General features: G+C 41.5%; 1 protein-coding gene across 4 annotated transcripts in view; it reads right to left on the reverse strand.

The window, feature by feature from the left end:
- Positions 1 to 22,271, reverse strand: part of upf2 (UPF2 regulator of nonsense mediated mRNA decay) — a 136,719-nt gene that overhangs the window by 4,670 nt on the left and 109,778 nt on the right. For 3 of the 4 annotated variants that reach the window (XM_038811917.1, XM_038811915.1, XM_038811916.1), the window contains 3 exons: positions 18,187 to 18,328; positions 8,764 to 8,884; positions 1,047 to 1,102 (listed from right to left, as the gene is read on the reverse strand). In XM_038811917.1, the coding sequence (XP_038667845.1) occupies positions 1,087 to 1,102; positions 8,764 to 8,884; positions 18,187 to 18,328 (279 nt within the window). In that variant the 3' untranslated portion in view covers positions 1,047 to 1,086. The remainder of the gene's footprint in view (positions 1 to 1,046; positions 1,103 to 8,763; positions 8,885 to 18,186; positions 18,329 to 22,271) is intronic. The other variant, XM_038811918.1, reaches the window with a different exon arrangement.

Consider the following 22,271-nt stretch of genomic DNA (forward strand, 5'->3'; position numbering starts at 1 on the left):
GCACGTTATTGACACGATGGCTGGATGGATTTAGGCTCTAATGTGAAAGGGGAAAAAAGAATGACTCACAACTAGTCAAACCGCCAAAACCTACCACAGCATTAACTAAAATACAGCCACAAATATAACATTACCCACTACATCTATTAATCAGTCAGCTATATCTCAGCATAAAAGTATCACTAGAAGCTCCTGCAGATCTTTCCCTGTTCTCTGTCCATCATATTTATCTGTACAAAGTCCCACTAACTAACGTCTTTTGCATAATTTTTTTCACCTGTTGCACCTTTTGTGCCAACATGTGCCAAGGATATCTGCAACTTTTTTTTTAAAAATTTAGCGTACCCAATTATTTTTTCTAATTAAGGGGCAATTTAGTGTGGCCAATCCACCTATCCTGCACATCTTTTGGGTTGTGGGGGCGAAACCCACGCAGACACGTGGAGAATGTGCAAACTCCACATGGACAGTGACCCAGGGCCGGGATTCGAACCCGGGTCCTCAGCGCCGTAGGCAATAATGTTAACCACTGTGCCACCGTGCTGCCCCGGATATCTGCTACTTTAAAGCTTTCTCACTGAATAAATATTCTTGTGTATCAGCTACTGCTAATCATGTAGTAACATAATTAGACAACATATCCCATAACTAAATTACTGGTAAGTTATAGGGCGAGATTCTCTGATGCGCCCCAGGGCGGGTTCCTCGGCAGCCTGCCGTTGGCTGGTGGCAGTACCATCTGTCACTGCCGCAGACAATATAATTTCCCACTGAGACAACCCCACGCCGTCGGGAAACCCGCGCGCGTGGCAGGGTTGCGCCGTTGGTGGGCCGGAAAATCCCGCCAGCGTGAACAGCTGGAAGATCTCGCCATAATTTTATTTTGGGGTTTTGGCGGATAACTAAAATGAATGGCCTTCACAAATGAAAGACCATTTGTCTTATGGAGTCAAAATACTCCAGTATACGTTCTAAATCTATATTTCATCAGAGGTATGAAGCACGTGTATAAATTCATCAATTATAGTCAAAAAAAGAAAACAAACCAAAGATGCTGGAAATCTGAAGCAAAAAAATTGGAAACACTCAGCAGGCAATGTGTCTGTGGAGAGAGGAGCAAACATTTTAGCTGGGGAACCATCCAAGTCTGATGAAGAGACAGCACCTGAAAATTCATCTGTATTCTCAATAGATATTTCAGCACTTTATATCAATTTTGGCAACCTTGTACTCAAAGTGCATTCTTTTTACATCATTATTGCTAATTTCAAATAGATTTTAAAAAATAAATTGTGGAATTTGAATCAAGATTTTTACTTAATAATAGTACCCAAGTGTTGCACTTGCACAGCACCTTAAAGCTGGCCAAAAATAAGGATCTTGAGAATATTGCAGCCGAGATTTAATGTCCTAATGATAGGAATGATGCCTTTCACACATTTCGAGCATGTGGTCTGAAAGCTGAGCTGCTTATTAATGGAAAGGTTGGCTCCAAGGTTGGAAGCAGAGATCAGTCAATAATGGGCGAAGTAGGATTTATGAACAATGACAAACGCTTTTGTTCCCAAAACTGAAGATGAGAACATTTTCATAACTGCAGCTTATTCTATTGAATGGGAATGAAATGATCAAGGCTTCAAACCCCCCCCCCCCCCGCAATCAAGAATTGACGTTGACAGTAAAACGGCAATGAATAACTTTGATGCAGTCATGCTGTTGTTATACTTTTAACATTACTGAAAAATTACCTTCATATTTATAAAAATAAATTGTAGAATGAAGTTCAGATTTCTCAAGTTGGTGGCACTACCCAACCAAGTCAGAGGAGATTATCTTAACAAGCAAGGCAATTAACGACAAGCTTTGCTGGCGACTGTTCTCTGCATTCAAGTACTTGTGTCAATCTTCGTATTCAGTAACTCATTCCTAACTATTCTAGAAAGAAAAGGTTTGAGGTATGCAATTGTATTGCTACAGTCACTTCCAAACCTGGTTTTATTTGTCATATTATCCATGAACAGGACTCCGATAAAGGAAAGGCTGATCTTTCTGCTGAATAGACCCTGCTTTGTATCCCCAGAATTTGCAGGCTTTATATTTTTGTTTGACAAAAGCAGATTTATTAAATGTCCCAGAAATTAGTCGGGATAAAAACAAAAGAACTCTATCCTGCACAAACGCAGTTGTCCCTGGCTATCACCACCTGGCCATAATTATCAATAAAGTTTCCTGAAACACAATGTTTACTGTTCTCTGCAAAAAACAACACGCAAGTGATGGTTATTGCATTAGATAGAATTTTTAAAAAGCCGAATGGGGATTCTATCTTTCGAGGAGGCGTCTCCTTGTAACTGAACTTGAAATATAAAACCTACAAGATCAAGCTGGTCCCGAAAAGGTCATCATGATGGCTGATAGTGTTGACATCTATTATGTTATCCATCGGCTAGTCCTTCTAGCCATGCAGACCACGAAAAACCTGTTCAATTGTGGGAGATGTGCAGCATCAGGATTTTAATCAGAGAGTTTTGAAGAGGAGTTGAAAAGTTAACTCTTTCTCTCTCCGCTGAAACTGCCAGACTTGTTGAGTCTTTCCAGAATTTTCTTCAAATTTTACTTCAGATTTTTCCAGGATTTACTTCAGATTTCGAGCATCTTCCTTTTATTTTCCTTGCAAGATTTAACTTGTTAAAATAACTAAATTAAGTTTAGCATAAAGCGGTGCACAAATCTGATTTACACAGCTGATTTAAAAAATAAATAAATAACCAGCATCAAAATGAAAGGCCAACTCATTGCATGGGTCTACATGCACAGCTAGAGTTATTAAAATAACACGGGCTTTTGAAAAGGGATAGGAAGAAAGAAAAAAAAAATTCTAAAAGTTTTCTAATTAAAAAAATTCCAAGCAGCACAAATTGAATCAAGATTTTATTCAGATTAAAGATTTTAATCTTTTCCCCTGCCATTCGCTGGATTGTTAAAGGTTGTCTGTCATGTGAATGCTTGTTAAAAAATCAGAATGCTTTTTGCCATTTCTGGCACCATTTACAGGAATCACAGTGCAAGTAATGACTACAGTCTTGGCAAAACTTCAGGATCATAATCGACTAGCTTCCCATTTTATCACACAGATTGGATGCATCTTATTGAAAGAATGGTTTGTCATTTGGCCTATTCGATTTGTACATTTTTTTTCTACCTCCTGTAAAATCCATCACGAGAGTTTCAAAAACTGGACATAGAGCATGCTTTCCTCTGAATTTTAAGTGCATTAAAGTCAGTCCTGATGTTACACATTTCCCAAGGTATTTGGGTCTGGGTACCGGCATAACACTTGCATTATTTTGAAAGGAAACTACATAAAGTTAAATTTCAGCAACCAATATAAGCCAACCTTGGACTATTCAGGTTTAAAACAGAAATATGATGAAAGAGATACTGTGCCACTTTATTGCAGCAATTTCCTTCCATAATACTAACTGGACTTAAATTTGACAGAAGAAAAGTTGCAAAGATCAGTTCAATAAACACAGACATACTGCCTGCGTGCTTTTATTTTCTCATTTTATCCTCGAGTATTCCTAAAAGTTCAGAGATTTAGCATTCCCAAAAGTTCAGAGATTTATATTGTTTTCAACAGCAATCAACAAACTGTTTTTGGAAACTTTGTCCAGGAAAGTACTTATACAAGCATATACAAATCGCTGGATATAAAGTAAAACATTAAATGAAGCTACTTGTTTTTTTATGGAAGACAGGTAAGAAGTGAAAAAGAATATCTGTCTTTATATTGCAACCTATACAAACAAAATAAAAACTATTACAAAGTTTCACACGGTAAACAGTTTTTCGTAATTTTCAATTTTGTACGTATCAATCAAAACATTTGGGTGGTAATTTCAGGTTTGAAGTTGATAAAATTAAAAATTTAATTTAGAGACATGACTTAATTACAAGACAGAACTTCAAAGATGTCGACACAAGGTATGAAAATTCCTTTCTGTCCTGCATCAATATCCCCCACCTACATTAAAAAAAGTAACACCGACTGTCTTGAGGATGCTTCCAATTCTCCCGACCAATTAAAAAGATCGAAAGACACAATTTCTCACTATCAAAATATTTTGTTGGTACTATATTTTTATTTTAAAGGGTGCACTGCGTAATTGCATTTTGCAGCAGTTCACAGCAAAAATCTGAAATAAAAATACTACATAAATTATATCCACAAACTTTGAAGTGAGCATCTTGAACAAAATCATTTTGTATGCATTACTGATGGTTTAATTTTAAAAGCTTATATTTTGGAAAGGAAGCCAAACGGTTGCACTGATGAGCATTTTTTGTATGTCAATGCAACAACTTTTAAATTCAGATATAATCTAATTGAAGGTTACAAATGCATTTTGTAAATACTATATAATCCTTTGCCTTGAAGTTAAAAACAAGTGAAACAGGATGCAATTTGGATGCAACGACTGAGCAAACCAGCTGATTTTGTATTCACAATAGTAGCACCTATCTCTGTATCACCCCAATTGGGGTGAACTTTCTTAATTCATAGAACCACCTAACCCACAGTGGACCTATAAGCAGAAAACAGTGGAAGCACGCAACAAGCCTATTAGAAACTTTTTAATGAAATACATGTTAGTTTGGATATGCGCCCATCAGAATTGTAAAACAGTTAAAGAGTTAAAACACTTTTCTGCAATTTCTGCTGCAGATTCCTACCATCTGCGGGAATGGATGTATTTTGTCGACACGGACATAATAGGCCGAATAGTTTCCCTCTGTGCCGTAAAATTCTATGATTTTATAATTATTAAACTTGTAATTTAAACCTAGTTTTCTTCATGGAAGCAAACCCGCTGAAAATAATTTCTGATAAAATAAAAATAAATGCTAGCTCATTATCAAAAGGAACGAAAGAGCAGAGAAACTGGGGAAATTTTCTGGAGTTTATTTTGGACTTGTAGATCCGAAGTAAATCCGCATTCAATGTTTCTAATTCGAAGTTAATGTCAACCTACAAACCAAACTCTAGATAATGCGAAGATAATCTGGCACTAAAGGATCATGCCCAGAATTAATCCCAGGTAAATGTTGTGCATTGATCATGTTACTTTTCTTCTGCCAAGATTGAGTTTCTGCTCCTTTGATACCACTTCAATGTCTTTCCAGATTTTAACATGTCTATCAGATTCCCACATAAGCCTGTCTGATTTAATTTTAATAATAATAAATATAATCTTTATTATTGTCACAAGTAGGCTTACATTAACACTGCAATGACGATACTGTGAAAAGCCCCTAGTCGCCATTCTCCGGCACCTGTTTGGATACACAGAGGGAGAATTCAGAATGTCCAATTCACCTAACAAGCACATCTTTCGGGACTTATGGGAGGAAACCGGAGCACCTGGAGGAAACCCAAGTAGACATGGGGAGGACATGGGGAGGACATGCAGACTCCGCAAAGATAGTGATCCAAGCTGGGAATTGAACCGGGCCCCTAGTACTGTGAAGCAACAGTGATTCAACCTAGTCTGGCAGCATCTGTAGGGAGAGAAAAGAGCTAACGTTTCGAGTCCGACAAAGCTTTGTCATCGGACTCAAAACGTTAGCTCTTTTCTCTCCCTACAGATGCTGCCAGACTTGCTGAGATTTTCCAGCATTTTCCCTTTCGTTTCAGATTCCAGCATCCGCAGTAATTTGCTTTTATCCAGTGATTCAACCTACCTTCACAAGCATAATCTCTTCCGATCATTCTAAAACCCTGTTTGCTGCCCAGAGCAGCATTCAATGCCTATAAGCCTATACTGACCCTAATCAATGTCTTGCTTAAGTTCAAGATCACTTCTTGCTTTTATTTGCAACGCCTCTATAAATAAAGCAGAACTTAATTATATTCTTTTATTCTTTTTCATTTTGCCAAGCTCCCCAATTTAATACTTCAGCATCATTACTCATGTCCAAGGACAAGCAATTTAGATCAACAGAAAGCTTCCAAGTAGATCTCCATCACATCCCTTTACGCACATTTTGTCAATTTAAAAACTAGTTTACCATTACTCTTTGCTTTCTGTTCCCTGGCCATCATTATAATTTTACATTCTCTTTAATATGTACTGAATTTATTACGTTTCTTTCATGATACCTTGTCAAACGCCATTTGAAAATTCTTATTAAAAAATCAATGTTGCATTTATCTAACTGATTTGATTCCCTCAAATTTGTCAAATGCAATTTGCCTTTCACAAATCATTGCCAAATATTTCTGATATGATTTTCGAACCATTCACTAATTTCACAGTTTTCTATGCATTCTGGAACTCATTTATAACTAAGCCAAAAATAAGGAGCAGATAACCGTATATTATCCTCTTCCCCATTTAAAAAATAAAACATATGTAACATTTGTTATCGTCTAATCATTTGGCACAAGTCCTATATTTTCATAATGTCCACTACTTAACAGATCATTTTTCCATTAAGCTAGGCTAATATTCTGATCCAGGAAGTGAAAATTAGATTTGGAGGGACAATGCAACACAACTTGAAACAAAATAGTACAACGTGCAAGTCATTTTTATTTTTTAAAATACATGATTTAATTAATACTTAGGATTACTTAATACAGTGAATCAAATACTGTCATATACTTTAACTTGCATGACCTTTTGCCTGCAAACTATGGTCTGTACTCCCCACTATTTTCATCAACTGGAGTCTTTTTGTCCTCATAAGAGACAATGAAAACTCTTCACTAGAATAATCATCTTCTAAAGAACTCTGCCATACATTTCAGCTGTACGTAATTTCCTTAAACAAATATGTTGAAGCCACATGACCTTTTTTCACCACATCAGAGCCACACCCCCCACTACAACCACCCACCCACCCAACACTTTTCACCTTCTGTTATGTCACAGTGGACAAATAACCTCCTATATAATCTTTGGCACGACTACTCTGCGGTTGCTTGCTCACTAGTGAGAAATAGCAGTGTGTCACACATATTCTCCAATAATTTCTGCTTCCCCTGACTAAACTACATTTGTGTACAGAACTACCCGCATAAACCTACAGTCCAAACTATATCGTACAATGCTTTAATAAACCAATGCATGTTATCAAAAAATTACTCCCCATCCTTGGAGCCCTCATTTCCCTCCCCTAGATTCTCTTCTCCTCTCATGCTGAAAGCCCTCCAGTACCTTACCCAAATAATTAGTCTACATAGTTGCTGAACATAATAAGTATCTCTTTAAACTGTTTTGTCCTATTCAAACCTGATAACTCATTTATTACGCTTCATGTTAGATAGACCTGCCTGAGTTCCTGTATCATAATTTTGCAAATTGTATTCTTTGATTTTTGAGCCATTGTAACATGTCGTCTGGACCAACTGTGCAGAATCTCTTCATGATTTAAAATTTTTTATTATGTCTCCCGGACGTCTCTTCTTTTCTAATGGTGGAAATCTCAATGCTTCGAGCATTCTTACACATCATTGCAGACGAAGAGAGTCAAGTTCCCATCACTGGTTCTAATCGCTTTCCCAAAACTAGTGTGAAAGTTTGGAATTCAGACACAAGCTTTTTTTTTTTTTGCACGACTTAAGTGTAACGTAGCAGCAAAATTAGCATAAGCACCCTTACATTTCTGCACCCCAAGAGAGATCAAGTGAGATTGCAAATACTTCAAACAGAAAATAGATTGGATCCTGGTGTAAACTTCACAAACATAATCCTTACTTACAATATAGGCATGTGTTACTATTTAACCAATAAAAATATGTAAGCAAAGGTACATATAACCGGAAATGCCACACCACTATTTTTGTGACATTTTCATTTGAATTGACCAAACAAGAAAGAGCTTCCTACTTTACAACATCTTATACGTTCCATTGCCTCTGCACAATAGTCTAAAATAAGGCGACATAACCATAATTAGAAAGAAGGCAATTTTAAAGTGGTGCCAATTTTTCTTTGCCTTGTTCAATCAGGATGCATGGAATTAAGATTTAAGAAGCCCTTATCAAGGAGTGCTGGTTCTTCACGGACAGACACATAATTACAACTTGACAGACCTAGTTCCATTTTGGTTCTGTGGTGGGTAGAAATGCAAATAAATAAGAAGTATTTGCCTGCAGAGAGGAGGAATGTTGGAGCGACATTTAGACTGCTTGTGCACAAATCAAAATGGTGACTTGAAGTGCAATTTTACCAAGGACTCTGAACATAGTCTATCTGCTCTTTTCAGTGAGCCAGTCTGAATGGTTCAATGCTCCCTTGTGGCACCTCCCTAATCATTTAAAAAAAAAAATTCATCCAAAAATGGGTCTCCCCCCCAACCCCCCTGTAAATAGGCTGAGTAACCCGTTGGAGTAGCATGCACATTTTAATATAGTGATATCCAATGACAACTTGCACTTTTATAGTGCCTTTCACATATTAAATGTCCCAAAGCCCTTAACAGATGTATAAATAGGCAAAAATTGATGTTCAGCCAAAGGAGATATTTGGAGGGGTGAATAAAAGCTTGCTCAAAGAGTTGGGTTTTAAGGAGGATTTTAAAGGAAGAGGGGGAGACGGAGAGGTCTAGGAAGGAAATTCCAGAGCGTAGGGCCCAGACAGCTGAGGGCATGGCAGCCAACGATGGGGTGAGGGGGTGGACGAGGAGAGGGAGCAGATGCACAAAAGGCCAGAGTGGGAGGAACGGAGAGTTCTTGGAGGGTTGTAAAACCCTTACCTCCCCCCTGTCTTGAAGATAAGATCAGCATTTGGTGCTCCTTTAGGGTGCTGATACCGTGGACGCCGCTCTCGATTGGTGTTTGCTGGAGCTGGACGCTGTGCCAGGGACTGCAACATCTCTGCAAAAATCATTTGAAATCATCAGTAGAGAAATTGCAACTTAGTGTTTCACACTCATTTTGTAACACTTCAGTTTCAAGCTGTCTTTTTAGCAAAAAACGAGTGACTAAGAAAGCGATGGTAACAAAACAAAAAGCCCATTACATAAAGTAGCCAAATAAAAGTTCTCCTCGCCCTCACCCATCAACCATAAAGACCCTTCTGCGATACACTAATACTGATTTTCAGCATATGGTCCAAGAAATTACAGTTGGTGAATCTCACATTTTGTTTTTAGCCACAGACTCTGGTTGGAGTACGATTTGACAAGAACATAACGTATGAAACAGGAGCAGTAGGCCCTCCCGCCAGATCCAGAATCTCAACACAATCATGGTTGATCTGGCTCTGGCCTTAATCAGATTTCCTGCCTGTCCCCATAATCCTAGACTCCATTGTAGACCAAAAATCAGTGTCTAACACGGACAGGTGGCTCTTATTGAGCTCACTCTAAGGCCCTTCTCATTGTGGAAATTACTCATCAATACACATCTAAATCACATCCTTGCTTCTCACCCAATGTCACCCACAACCATCCCATTACTTGACATGGTAACAAGCAGTGACTTCACCCAGTAAGTCCCCCAGGGACCTTGAAGGTTTCCTTTCCGTTTGTCTTTATGCTGTACTCTAACAAAGAAAAAGCAGTTCTGCATAACACTTGAATTAGCAACAAGTGGTGCGGTATTGGTAATTGAGATCAATGGCTACATCATTCTTGCAGTGCAGGGAAAGTCAAAACCAAGGCAAGACCTAGAGGTGAATAATTTAGGCGCTAAAAGAATCATTAGATAAATGTGAATTTAATCTTGTATTCATGCAAAAGAAAACATTTATTTTTGCAACAACAGAGATGTCAATCCCCCAAGGTACTTCAACAATTCTTTCCAGCCATTCCTTAAGACTTAAACAGGTTTGGAACAAATGGATGCAATTGTGAAGTCTGCAACTGAAACCAACAAAGCTACTATCACACCTACATGAACCAGTGGGCAGAATAGATTATTCACAATAATGTAACATTGAACTTTTCCTTCAATATAAAGCAGTTCATGGTCAGTTCAGGTTGAGGAATTCCTTTCCTTGAGAGAATATGAAGTAACACAATTGGGACCCTTACTATGGCTTAGAATCCATATAATCCCGACAGTGCTGAAGGCCATTTGGCCCATTGAGTCTGCTCCGAAAGAGCACTCTACCTAGGCCCACTCTTCTGTCCTGCCCTACCTCTGTAACTCCACGCATTGACCATGGCCAATCCACCTAACCTGCACATCTTTGGACTGTGGGAGGGAACCGGAGCACCTGGAGGAAAGCCATGCAGACATGGGGAGAGCATGCAAGATCCACACAGATAGTCACCCAAGGCTGGAATCAAACCCGGATCTCTGTTGCTGAGGCAGAAGTGCTGACCACTGTGCCGATTATGAAAGCAGAAGCTTCTGTACTGGCGGCTAAGCGTCTCTGGTCTGCATTACTTTGGACTGCGCCACAATAAAACAATTTTGGGAAAGATGTTAAGTAGAACACAGTCTAGTGCAGCAATCCATAAATGCCATGGAGATCTCGGTTGTCAGTCTGGTAATTTGGGTGGTTCATTTACACATAAACATGGACTAATCCCAGTCTTGCAGATTACTGAGAATACAACATCTACCAAAAAAAATTTGAAGTCTGGAGACTTGCAATAGCCTGACAGCACTAACCATTTCAAGCTGAGACAAGGGGAATGGAATGTTGGCAGCGGGGGAGAAGGAAGAGATCTGTGACCTGTGAAAAAGCCTCCAAGTTGTGGCTTTTGCAAACTGGAAAAAGTCTTCAAAGTTTCACTGCTCTGACTTTCAGCAGGGAAAAAAATATACGACAAACGGCAATATTTGAATTAACAATGTCTCCTGCTATCCAACCCACAGTTAAGATTCAGAACACTGCAGGTGAAGGGAATAAAGAAACTAAGGGCGTGATATAAAATTATGACGTACAACGCAGAGGAAACGGCACCTGACTAAACAATGCTGCATATTTCTTCAGTGCTGTCTCCTCTTTCTTTGCGCCTCTCCCCCCCTCTGGATAACAGTGAATCCTATTAGTATTTTGTAGAACATTTACAGAAGACTGATGATAACATTACAGTCCAAAGATGTGCAGGTTAGGTGAATTGGCCAGGCTAAATTGCCCTCAGGGTCCAAATTGCCCTTAGTGTTAGGTGGGGTTACTGGGTTATGGGGTCAGGGTGAAGGTATGGGCTTGGGTAGGGTGCTCTTTCCAAGAGTCGGTGCAGACTCGATGGGCCGAATGGCCTCCTTCTGCACTGTAAATTCTATGAAATTACGATGCAAGAAAGCTGTACGCACTTATCTAGTTTTGTACTGTATACATTTCCCTTTTGTGAAATTATCTTAAAAGTTAAAATGGGTAACATGCTACGTTCACAAGTAGCCATGTGGGCATAAAATCCTTAAATTGAATTACTGTTGTTAAGAATCCGCTGATGTTAAATGCAAGAGTATCCCAAAACCCAGAAGGGTAACTTGCCACACTGTTCTTAGTGGTTATTCATGAAGGCCCACCATCCCAACCTTGCCCCTCGCCTCAGCTGCGGTGATCCTCAGATTAAATCGCCACCAGTCGCTCTTCCCCACAAAGCCTATGGTCATCTGGGACTGTGGTGACTTTACCTTTGCCTCAAGTGGTGTAAATTTTCAATTTGGTATACTGTGAGAAGAGATATGCAAACCAGGGAGAAATAGTCCAGTCGTTTTGTGATCAATTAATAAGGAATATTTATTAAGTTAAGTTAAAAGAAAACAACACAAGGATTATATTAGACTATAACAGTGCACTTAACCACACTGATGGCTATACATACAGTATTACATTAATTTACTCTCGAGGTGCCCCTTGTTCCCAAACATCCAATATCATTGACATTTATGAACGAAATGCAGCAGTTAAGTACCACGCATTTGTCCACGTTTGGGAATCTTCTCGGTTCAAATTTTGGATTTTAACTGGCTGCCCTTTTAGCAATAACTTTGTTTTCAGAGGAGGCTGTTCTCTAAAGCGGAGTTTTTAATGCAATTGATTGAATGATTTTACCCCTACTTGAGTGTGAGACCACTCCATCAAGTCTGTGAATCGACAGTTTTACTGTGATAGAGCAGGTTGAGTTAGCCCTTCTTCAGTAAGAATGAGTCCAACTCATTACACCTGTAGTACTGCAAACAATATGAATAATGGAAATGGAAATGGCAACCATGAGCCAACCATTCCTAGAGTGGGGTGAAATTTTAAAAAAACTCAACCCCAATCATATTGGAAAGGTAAATATCCATTTCCTTAAACACAGGAATTTTCCTGTTGAGAAAGAAAGAGAAAAGACAAAGAGAGAAAGAGAAAGGGAGAGAAAGAGAAAGAGAGAGGGAGAGAGAGAAAGAGAGATAGAGAGAAAGAGAGATAGAAAGAGAGAGAGAGAGAAAGAGAGAATGAGAGAGAGAATGAGAGAGAGAAAGAGAGAAAAAAAGAGAGAGAGAGAGAAAGAGAGAGAAAAAAAGAGAGACAGAGAAAAGAGACAGAGAAAAAAGACAGAGAGACAGAGAGAAAGAGAAAGAAAGAGAAAGAAAGAGAAAGAAAGAGAAAGAAAGAGAAAGAAAGAAAAAGAAAGAGAAAGAAAGAGAAAGAAAGAAAGAGAAAGAAAGAAAGAGAAAGAAAGAAAGAGAAAGAAAGAAAGAGAAAGAAAGAAAGAAAAAGAAAGAAAAAGAAAGAAAAGAAAGAAAGAAAGAAAGAAAAGAAAGAAAGAAAGAAAGAAAGAAAGAAAGAAAGAAAGAAAGAAAGAAAGAAAGAAAGAAAGAAAGAAAGAAAGAAAGAAAGAAAGAAAGAAAGAAAGAAAGAAAGAAAGAAAGAAAGAAAGAAAGAAAGAAAGAAGAAAGAGAGAGAGAGAGAGAGAGAGAGAGAGAGAGAGAAAGAAAGAAAGAAAGAAAGAAAGAAAGAAAGAAAGAAAGAAAGAAAGAAAGAAAGAAAGAAAGAAAGAAAGAAAGAAAGAAAGAAAGAAAGAAAGAAAGAAAGAAAGAAAGAAAGAAAGAAAAAGAAAGAAAGAAAGAAAAAGAAAGAAAGAAAGAGAGAAAAAGAAAGAAAGAAAAAGAAAGAAAGAGAGAGAGAAGAAAGAAGCCCCATCCCCATAACCCCACCTAGCCTGCGCATTTTGGACTGTGGGAGGAAACCGGAGCACCCGGAGGAAACCCACGCAGGCACGGGGAGAACGTGCAGACTCCACACAGACAGTAATCCAAGGCCAGAAATGAACCCTGCGAGGCAGCAGTACTAACCACAATGCTGCAGTGCCGCCTCATGGGCGCACTCTCGAGGTGCACAGGTGTTGCAGTGCTGCCCTCCTCAGTGCTGGAGGCGTGCCGCTCACAGGGAGGGGGCTGGCAGGTGCCAGATACCCTTTGGGTCCCAGGCGGCCCGGACACACCCGGGTGCCCCTGGCTGGAGGTCCCCGGGCTACGATCCGGCTGATTCTCTTCCCATCAGGTCCCCCTCCATGGGAAAAAGGGACAGCAGGAGTGAGATCCAGAACCTCCACCATCCTCTGTCCCAGGCACGTGAATTCCCACCAGTATCAGCATCATGTAGGTGAAGCCCTCAGCCACGGAGTAAATACACCTGGCATGGAGTGAACCCCCTGAACTAATGTCTCCACTGTGGACTCCACCCGTGCCGTGTTGGCCTTGTTGTGTTGGAGTGACAGCACCATTTCCTTGGACGGAAGATGGTTTTGGGGGGGGGACTTGAAGAAAAACCTATTTACCCAGAGGATGCTGATGGTCTGGAATACATTGCCCGAGAGTGTGGTAGAGTTGGGTTGCCTCACATCCTTTTAAAAAGTATCTGGATGAGCACTTGACACGTCATAACCTTCAAGGCTATGGACCAAATGTTCGTAAATGGGATTAGGTGGTCAGGTCAGGTGCTTTTCATGAGTGGTGTAGACTTGATAGGCTGAAGGGCCACTTCTGCACTGTATTATTCTGTGATTCTGGGATGGGGCACCTTCCTGTCAGAGGAAGGATGCTATCATTCCTTTTGATTTGCGTGAAGCTGCCTTTGCAGTTCCATCAGCTCCGGGACAACCGGACCCAGGGGCACGTCATTGGCTAGAGGCTCAGGAGTGTCCAGGGCCCCACTATCCCTCTGAATGCCGGATCCCCGAGAGGTCCTGTCTCCACCTGCTGTGAATCATCGACTGTCAGGTGCTCAGCAGTGAGTGATCCAGAAGCCTGCCTATGAGGTAATCCCACTGAGCTGTATGAATCGGTGCTGTCGGAGGGTGCGGGTGACAGATGTGATGCCTATCCAATAGTTAGATCAGAGAAGTCTCCCTCAGAGCTACTCGGGTCTGGTGATTCCAGGGGGCGCGAGGATGGTCCGGGCCGATTGCCCTGAAAGGGAGGGGACATGTTTACTCATGTGAGGCTTGAGGAATTATGGTTTGTCATTTGGATCCTCACCACCATCAGCACAGACACAGTCAGGCTCCTCTTCGGCCAGCTCAAGGGCTCTTTCCTAATGCGGGGTCAGGTTCCGGAGCACTGGGTGGCTGTCCCCTCTCATCCTGGTTGTGCTCGAGTTTGTCCTGCGGAGTCAGAGATGCGGAGTGTGTAGGCAGGAGTCCTGCCAGTCCAGATGTTTGAGGATTAGCATGCGTGGGTCTGGAGTGGGAGCAGGGATGTGAGGAGCAGAGTTAAGACTGGGGGGGCAGCATGGTGGTTGGAAGAGGGCCTTGTCACCTATTGCCAATCGACGAGGTGGCTGGCTGAGAGATCCGAGGGCTGGGTGATCAGCTGTAGTGAAAGACTGGAGGTGGCAGACCTACCATGGCTGCGAAGGTGGTCATTCATCATCTTCCTGCATTCCTGCCCCATTCCCTTCTGGAGAGAGCTGCCACTCACCGAAGCAGCTATTGCCTCCAGGCGGGGGTGGATACCCTGCTGGTGGTCCGCCTCCCGGATCTGGATTGCGGGGAAAGGACTCCCCACCTCTGCTGCACACCATCCAGGGGTCTGGTCAGGGCTCCCTCCATGAAACATGGTGCTGGCTTTGTGCTGCCACCCCTCCCAGGGATCTAGAACCAAACGTTGGACAGTGGTGGGGAGGTGCTTATTTGGAGATCCCCAGTGTGTAGGTTCCCTCGGTGAGTGAAAATCAGCAGGAATGTGCCAGGAGGCTGGCTTGATTTTCGTGGGGAAAAAAGCGTTTCTTAGTTCCGTGGGAAATCCCACCATCACTCGGTTTTTCTTGCCGGGACTGACACTTTGCCATTTTTGATTCCGCCCATTCTTTTCTCTTTTTCACCTCCTGAAGCCATTTGATTCATCAGTGGGTGATGGCGTCATTACCCAGTATCTATTAGACTTGTGTAAGCTGTAACAGTGCAAGGGGTGGGAAGGAGAGAGGACCAGACAGCAATGCAGCCAAAACTGACTCACTTCAGACAACTACTTTGTTGGTTTCAGCTGCAGACTTCACACCTACATCCACTTTTCCAAACCTGTTCAAGCCTGGATGATTGCCTGGAAAGAATTGTTCAAGCAACCCGAGGGATTGATAACTCTGCTGTTCCAAAAATAAATGTTTGGCATTGCGCTAATGTAAGATTAAAATCACATTTTTCTAACAATTCTAGTGCATGAACCTCTAGGTCTGGCCATTGGTTTGGATTCTCTCTGCGAATCAAGAATATTGTAGCCATTGATCACAATTATCAAGATACCAAATATATTTTAAAATTTATTCAAAGGATGTGGGCATTGGTGGTTAGTCCAGCATTTATTGCCCAAACCAATTGCCCGTCAGAATGTGGTGGCGACTTTCTTGAAGTCCTTGTGGTGTAGGTACACCTACCAGTGCTAATAGGGAGGGCGTTCCAAGATTTGGGTCCAGCAGCAGATATATTTCCAAGTCAGGACGGTGCGTGGCTTGGAGGGGAACCTCCAGGTTGTGGTGTTCTCATACGCCTGCTGCCCTCGTCCTTCTAGATGGTATCGATCATGGGTTTGGAAGGTGCTGTCTAAGGATACTTGGTAGATTCCTGCAGTGCATCTTGTCTACCCATTGCTGCCACTGCGCATCAGTGGTGGGGTGAGTGAATGCTAGTGGATGGGGTGCCAATCAAGTGGGCTGCTTTGTCCTAGTTCGTGTCAAATTTCTTGTGTGTTGCTGGAGTTGCAGTCATCCAGGCAAATGGAGAGTATCCCTTCATAATAATAATCTTTATTGTCATAAGTAGGCTTACATTAACATTGCAATTAAGTTACTGTGGAAAGCCCCTAGTCGCCACAGTCTGGCACCTGTTCAGTACACAGAGGGAGAATTCAGAATGTCCAATTCACCTCACACCAGGTTTTTCGGGATTTGTAGGAGGAAACCAGAGCACCCGGAGGAAACCCACGCAGACACGGGGCGATCATGCAGACTTCACACAGGCAGTGACCCAAGCCGTGAATTGAACCTGGGACCCTGGAGCTGTGAAGCAACAATGCTACCCACTGTGCTACCGTGCATCACACTCCTGACATGAGTCTTGCAGATGGTGGACAGGCTTTGGGTAGTTGGGATTCCAGCTGCAGGATTTCTAGCCTCTCAAGGGCGATCAGGAATGAATAATTATGTTAGTCTTTGCATCAATGCACACATCCAAGAAATGAATAAAAAAAAGATAATTTGAGCTCACCTGTTTGGATATATACAATACATTGTATACTGCAGATCAATTTCTATATAAAATTGCAACATTTCCCCAAATTTTTAAAACGTTGTCATTTCAAATATCACATCTATTTTCAGATTATAAAGATAATTACATTTTCATTAAATGTTATATTCCCACATTCTGATGACAAACTGAAGCTATTAAGAATATACATTGATCATATTAACTGCACAGTACCATCAGAAAAAGAGGAACACTTAAATTACATTGAAAATTTTAACAAAAGGCATTTAGAAAATCTGAACATACTGGTTCCTTTAACAAATCTTGCACTCCCAATGATATGAAGATTTAAATATGTTAGCCTAGGTACTGCAATATTCTTAGAGGGGGGGAGGGGGAAGAGCAAGGAAAACACATTTTGTGCAGAGGTCTCCCCATTTTAATGGGAACTTTACGAACTTCTATTCCATTTATAATATGGAGTGAGGTCTCCCATTTTGTGAGGTCTCTCCAGTGGCATCAGCTGCAGGGAATGTTTGTGTTTGTTCCACATCCATTCCGAACAGAACGGAATGACTTCAAACCAGTTCAAATGTACTGCCAGAGCTGCTGGACTACAGGAAACGGCACAGTTTGAGAAATCTGCATGGAACGTCAAAATCTTTTAACGTGGAGGCAATATTTTGCATTACAATCTTCCCCCAGATTCTTAACAGCAGCTCCTGCCTTTGCTGACAGTCTCCAGCTGCAGTTCTGACACAGTTGAGCCTCACATTTGGCACCTGTAAAGTTATTAACGATTATACGTCACCGACATCTTCCAGTGAAGCATAGCAGTCTCTCAGCTATGCCAGGTTTTTTTTTTTTGAAAGTTCGCTGCGCCACAGAACTAGGAGTTGGAATTCAAAATTGCAAGGCTAGCCAAGTATTAACAAGGCTAGAATACAGTAACTTCCAGCACATTCTTAATACCTAGACAATCACCATCCAGTCTTGTAGGAGTATAATGCAAAGTAACATTGGGCAGCATGTAAACTAGCTGGCTAACCTGACTGCCAGCTTCCCACTAGTTGGGTTAAAATAACCCTGATTATATTAACTTGAACACATGAAGCCAAGAAAGCACCAGGATCCAATAGATACTACAATGCATTTTTTGAATATTTCCAATTAAGGGGCAATTTAGCGTTACCAATCCACCCTGTATATCTTTGGGTTGTGGGGGTGAGACCCACACAGACACGGACAGTGACCCAGGGCCGGGATCCAACCTGGGTTGTCAGTGCCGTGAGGCAGCAGTGCTAACCAATGCGCCACCGTGCTGCACTAGGTACTAGAATTCCGTTACATAGATTGGAAATGGATTAGTCGAGTTCCAAATCGCAAGTCAGCAGACAGTGCAAGGTATGCAGAATGGATGCACCAATAATTATACAGGGATGTAAACAAAAAAGGACCTTTTATTTACAGTGAAAGCGTCCCAGTTACTAGTCTAGATTAATTACAACACTCCACAATTATTGCAAGTTTTTCTTTCATGTTTCTTACCCTGGTAGTCTTCCTGTTCCTGCCGTTCATTAATATCAAGCGTCAACTTCTTCATACGCATCCTTTCTTCCTGTTCCGCCTGCTGCTGATTCCAGTGATTTGCAGCAAGCTGCGAATTCATTGGCACGTTCAGTATTTTAAACTGGATAAAAAGAAAATAACTCATAAGAAATGGATTTTGCACCAACTGTTAATAAGATAGTCACGTTGCAGCATTTATTTTTGCAACGACATAGCCTGCGCTCCTGAATTGTGAAGTGAGATGGCTGGTACAGTGCCTTGGCAAATAGACCTTTGCTACAAAAAGAACCCAATCTAGGTTAAAAACCAACATGAATCAATTTTAGTTCATCTTCCTCCTGAGCCAGGGTTTCAAAATGTAATTCAACCAGGAAAGTCTCAGCAGTTTCTCCCAGGCTTTAGCCTGGGTTTGACAAATTAAAGCAGCCAAAGAGCCAGCCGGTAAGAGGAAACTTTACGCTGGTGTTTCATAGAGCTTTACTAATGTTGCAATTTCAGAAATTGGAGAGATTTTGTTTTTTTGAATTGAAGTTGAACAGTTTCCTGTCTGTTCTGTAAATTATCTATGGGTAAGTTGGTGGAGGGAAAGTGCAGTATTGCAGGGAGGACACAGCATTATTTGACCCCAGTCTTCATTGTGGTAGGGTTTGTGGTAGTTGCGTTGGTGAGGATCATGGATTGCATGTCATTGTGGAGTAGGCAGAAGATGGTGACAATGTCTGATGGCAGCTAAATTTGAGGAGGATACTCCAAAAGCTTTCACAATCAACTGAGTCACAGGGTGTCAAGACGGCAAAAAAGGCCAAGTACAAGTTGGTGCTGCTCCTTACATTTTTCTTGGATTTGCCATGCAATGAAGATCACATCTGCGGTGCCTCTCAATGGATGAAATCCACACTGTAACTCTGGAGGTGCTCTTCAGATTTGGGAGTTTACGATCTTTTCTGAGGCACACAGCATCCTCTCCCAAGCCAACATGCTCAGCATCAAGCTGCTAATCGCTCAAAATCAGTTGTTTGTTTGCTTAGCACCCGACTCCCAAAGCAATAGTTCTGCTTGGAAGTCCGTCGCGGCAGGAGATTCCCAGAAGGCAGTGTGGGAATGTTATAGGGATGTCCTCAAAGTATCCGTGAAGGCACTGGACACATAAAGAGACTTTGTTGGAATCAAACAGAGGCAAAGTCAAGGCATGGGAGAGAGCGCACAATCCTCCCAACTCAGCTACCCAACCTGCCAAAGACCACCTGTCCAGCAGGCGGCAGAGTTTGCAGATCACCCACTGGACTTGTCAGCTCTCTCAGAACGCATCGAACCGGAATGGACACAAGCCATCCTCAATACTGCTTCATCCTCACTAGTTCTTCTCTTGGGGAGTTATCCTCAATACTCAGAAACTGCCCAAGAGAAGAACTGATGTTGCCATTGTCTCAGTGTTTCTTGGTCGACTGCCGTGGTTTGGTTAATGGGGAAAGGATGAAAGATTATTGCAAGGTAGGTGCACGCAAATGTTTAAGATTCAATACAGTTGTTCTAACAAGTATTATGAATGATATCCTTTGTCCGCACAGAAGAACAGTCGAGATGAGAAATCTCCATTCATACAATTCCTTTAAAAACATTGGCCTATTAGAATGCCTTTGCTATTGACCACGAGTCTGTTTACAATTTTCCTTCTCAACAGATAAATGCCAGATTTCAGGCAACTAGCAGTTTAAAGCTTAAGCAAAAGGGTTCCAATACCATCACCTAACCTTTTAAGTTTACATTAACAGATGTTAGAACAATGAACACCTCAAAAGAGCTGTTTAGAAATAAGCATCCCTGCTGGCTCCTTAAAACACCAGCAATTGATCACCAATTCCAGAATAGGTCAATGAGTCTTAAACTGGATTGTGAGCCGTTCCAGAACTAACTTCCAGGGCAAACCACAATCTCGGTTGGGATATCTATTTTCCTCGATAGTAACGTGGTTTTAGCACATGTCAAGTTGGTCTTTGGTCACAGCCAATGTTCCCCAGCAGGTCCCTGCAATAACAAAATTATACTCAAACAGAAAGAAAATTATCACCAAAGACCAATATACATCTTTCAATTAAACAAACTACACTCCCAATTTTTCTACTATTTAGAGCAAACAGAGGAAAGTGCGTCTGTCTAGTACAGAATTGCACTCCTTTCAAAGGTCTGTATCTTTCGCCCTTCAGGCACACGCATTTGGTGGGCCTGGAAACAGGCATGAGACATGTTCCTGGCTGCGGTCAGCCCCCTGGCGCAATTTCACGCTAGCTGGCCAGTTGACAGCCATCCAGCGTGAAACGCAGTCTGCGAAAAGCTGAACGCTGCTGAGGAGGGCGGGCACCAAGAAGAGGGAGTGTGACAGCTGGCATTTCCATTGTGCTCCCTCAAGGAGGACAGCTGCTGCAGAGCTGTCTCACTGAGCTAATGACCCGTGAAAAATAAATAGCAACAGAAAAACTACGCAAAGTGCGTCTAGGCAGCACCTTCAAACACAGAGCCCAGTTCCCAGACATCTCTTTTAAATTTATTTCAGCCATGACATTATATGCCACCTAGGTTAAAGCTAACACGTAAAGTCTGCCTGGCCAATCGCCTGCCTGCCAACCTTAGGTGCAGACGGGCCACGTAAAATTGTTTTCCATTGACCGAACCACGTACAATTCTGGCCAAAGTGTGAACTACAATATTGCAGTTAACTAATCTGCCATGCATTTAGAAAGATTGATACAAAGACTTTATATAATTCATGGAGCTAAAATATCATGAGGGGAGCTATTGAGCTATACAAGGTAGTTTTGTTACAGATCAGTTTAACTAATCCCACACACTGTTGCGTGGATGGTAAATTACCCTACCTGTCCATCAAATCGGAGGGAGAGAAAAAATCTGACAAATACTGACACCAGAAATAAAGGCAGAAGTAATCACAGAATCATTATAAGGAAGGAGGCCATTTGGCCCATTGAGCCTGCACCGACCCTCTGGAAGTGCACCCCACCCAGGCCCAATCCTCCAACCGATCTCCGTAACACCACCTAGGGGAAATTTAGTATAGTCAATCCACCTAACCTACACATCTTTGGGCTGTGGGAGGAAACCGGAGCACCCGAAGGAAACCCACGCAGGCACAGGGAGAACGTGCAAACAGACACAGTCACCTGAGGTCGGAATTGAACCTGGGTCTCTGGCGCCGAGAGGCAGGAGTGTGCCATTGTGCTGTCTCTGGCACACTCATGGGAGAGAGCATCTTGAAAATACATTACAAATGTCCATATCTACAAACATATTGCAATAAGTTATTACGTAAACACAATAAGCGGCTATGAATAGGACCAGAATTTCAGGACTGAGAGAATCCCAAAGCGATCTATCCACTTTCCCCCCCACCACCTGACTAGAATCAGTTTATTCACATTCCTCAGATAACTTCTTTTAGCGTGTGACAAGGCAGATTAAGAATTAACAGGTTAGGCATTAATGTTTGATATGTCTGATTTGCAAAGAATGGATTTGTTTTATGATTAGCTTCTTTTATTTCATAGTTTTAATTGATTTATTAGCAAAGAGTTGGACTGGTGAGTGCAGCAGCTTGTAGCATTTTTTTCTTCTGCGCCCCAAGCAGTTTTTCCTCCCACTTTTCTTTCACTGTGATATAATTGCATGGTTTTGAAGGCCTTCCAATTATTTGTAATTACTGAACCTTGAAAGTGAGTGTTGTGGACCTTTACACAAAGGGGCACCATCCAAGCCTCACCCCAGCGTGCACACACACTAGCTTAGTGGTGCCACAGCCAACTGCTCTTTCTGTTGTCCAAGAGATGAGACGAACTGATCCACATCATTCAGATAAGACTTTACCGTGTAACAAACTAAAACTAATCAGAAGGCTGCGGGTTCAAGAACAACAGTAGTGACAAAAGTAATAACTGCTGCTGTAACATCCTGAGCGCAGCATTGTCTCACAGTTGTTGCTGTCAGATATTTATATCGTGCAAAGACACATCTGAAAGATTAAAAAGATGATTTTAAAAGTGCAAGGTAAAGCT

Source organism: Scyliorhinus canicula, chromosome 11, assembly GCF_902713615.1.
Source record: "Scyliorhinus canicula chromosome 11, sScyCan1.1, whole genome shotgun sequence".
Classification (NCBI taxonomy): domain Eukaryota; kingdom Metazoa; phylum Chordata; class Chondrichthyes; order Carcharhiniformes; family Scyliorhinidae; genus Scyliorhinus; species Scyliorhinus canicula.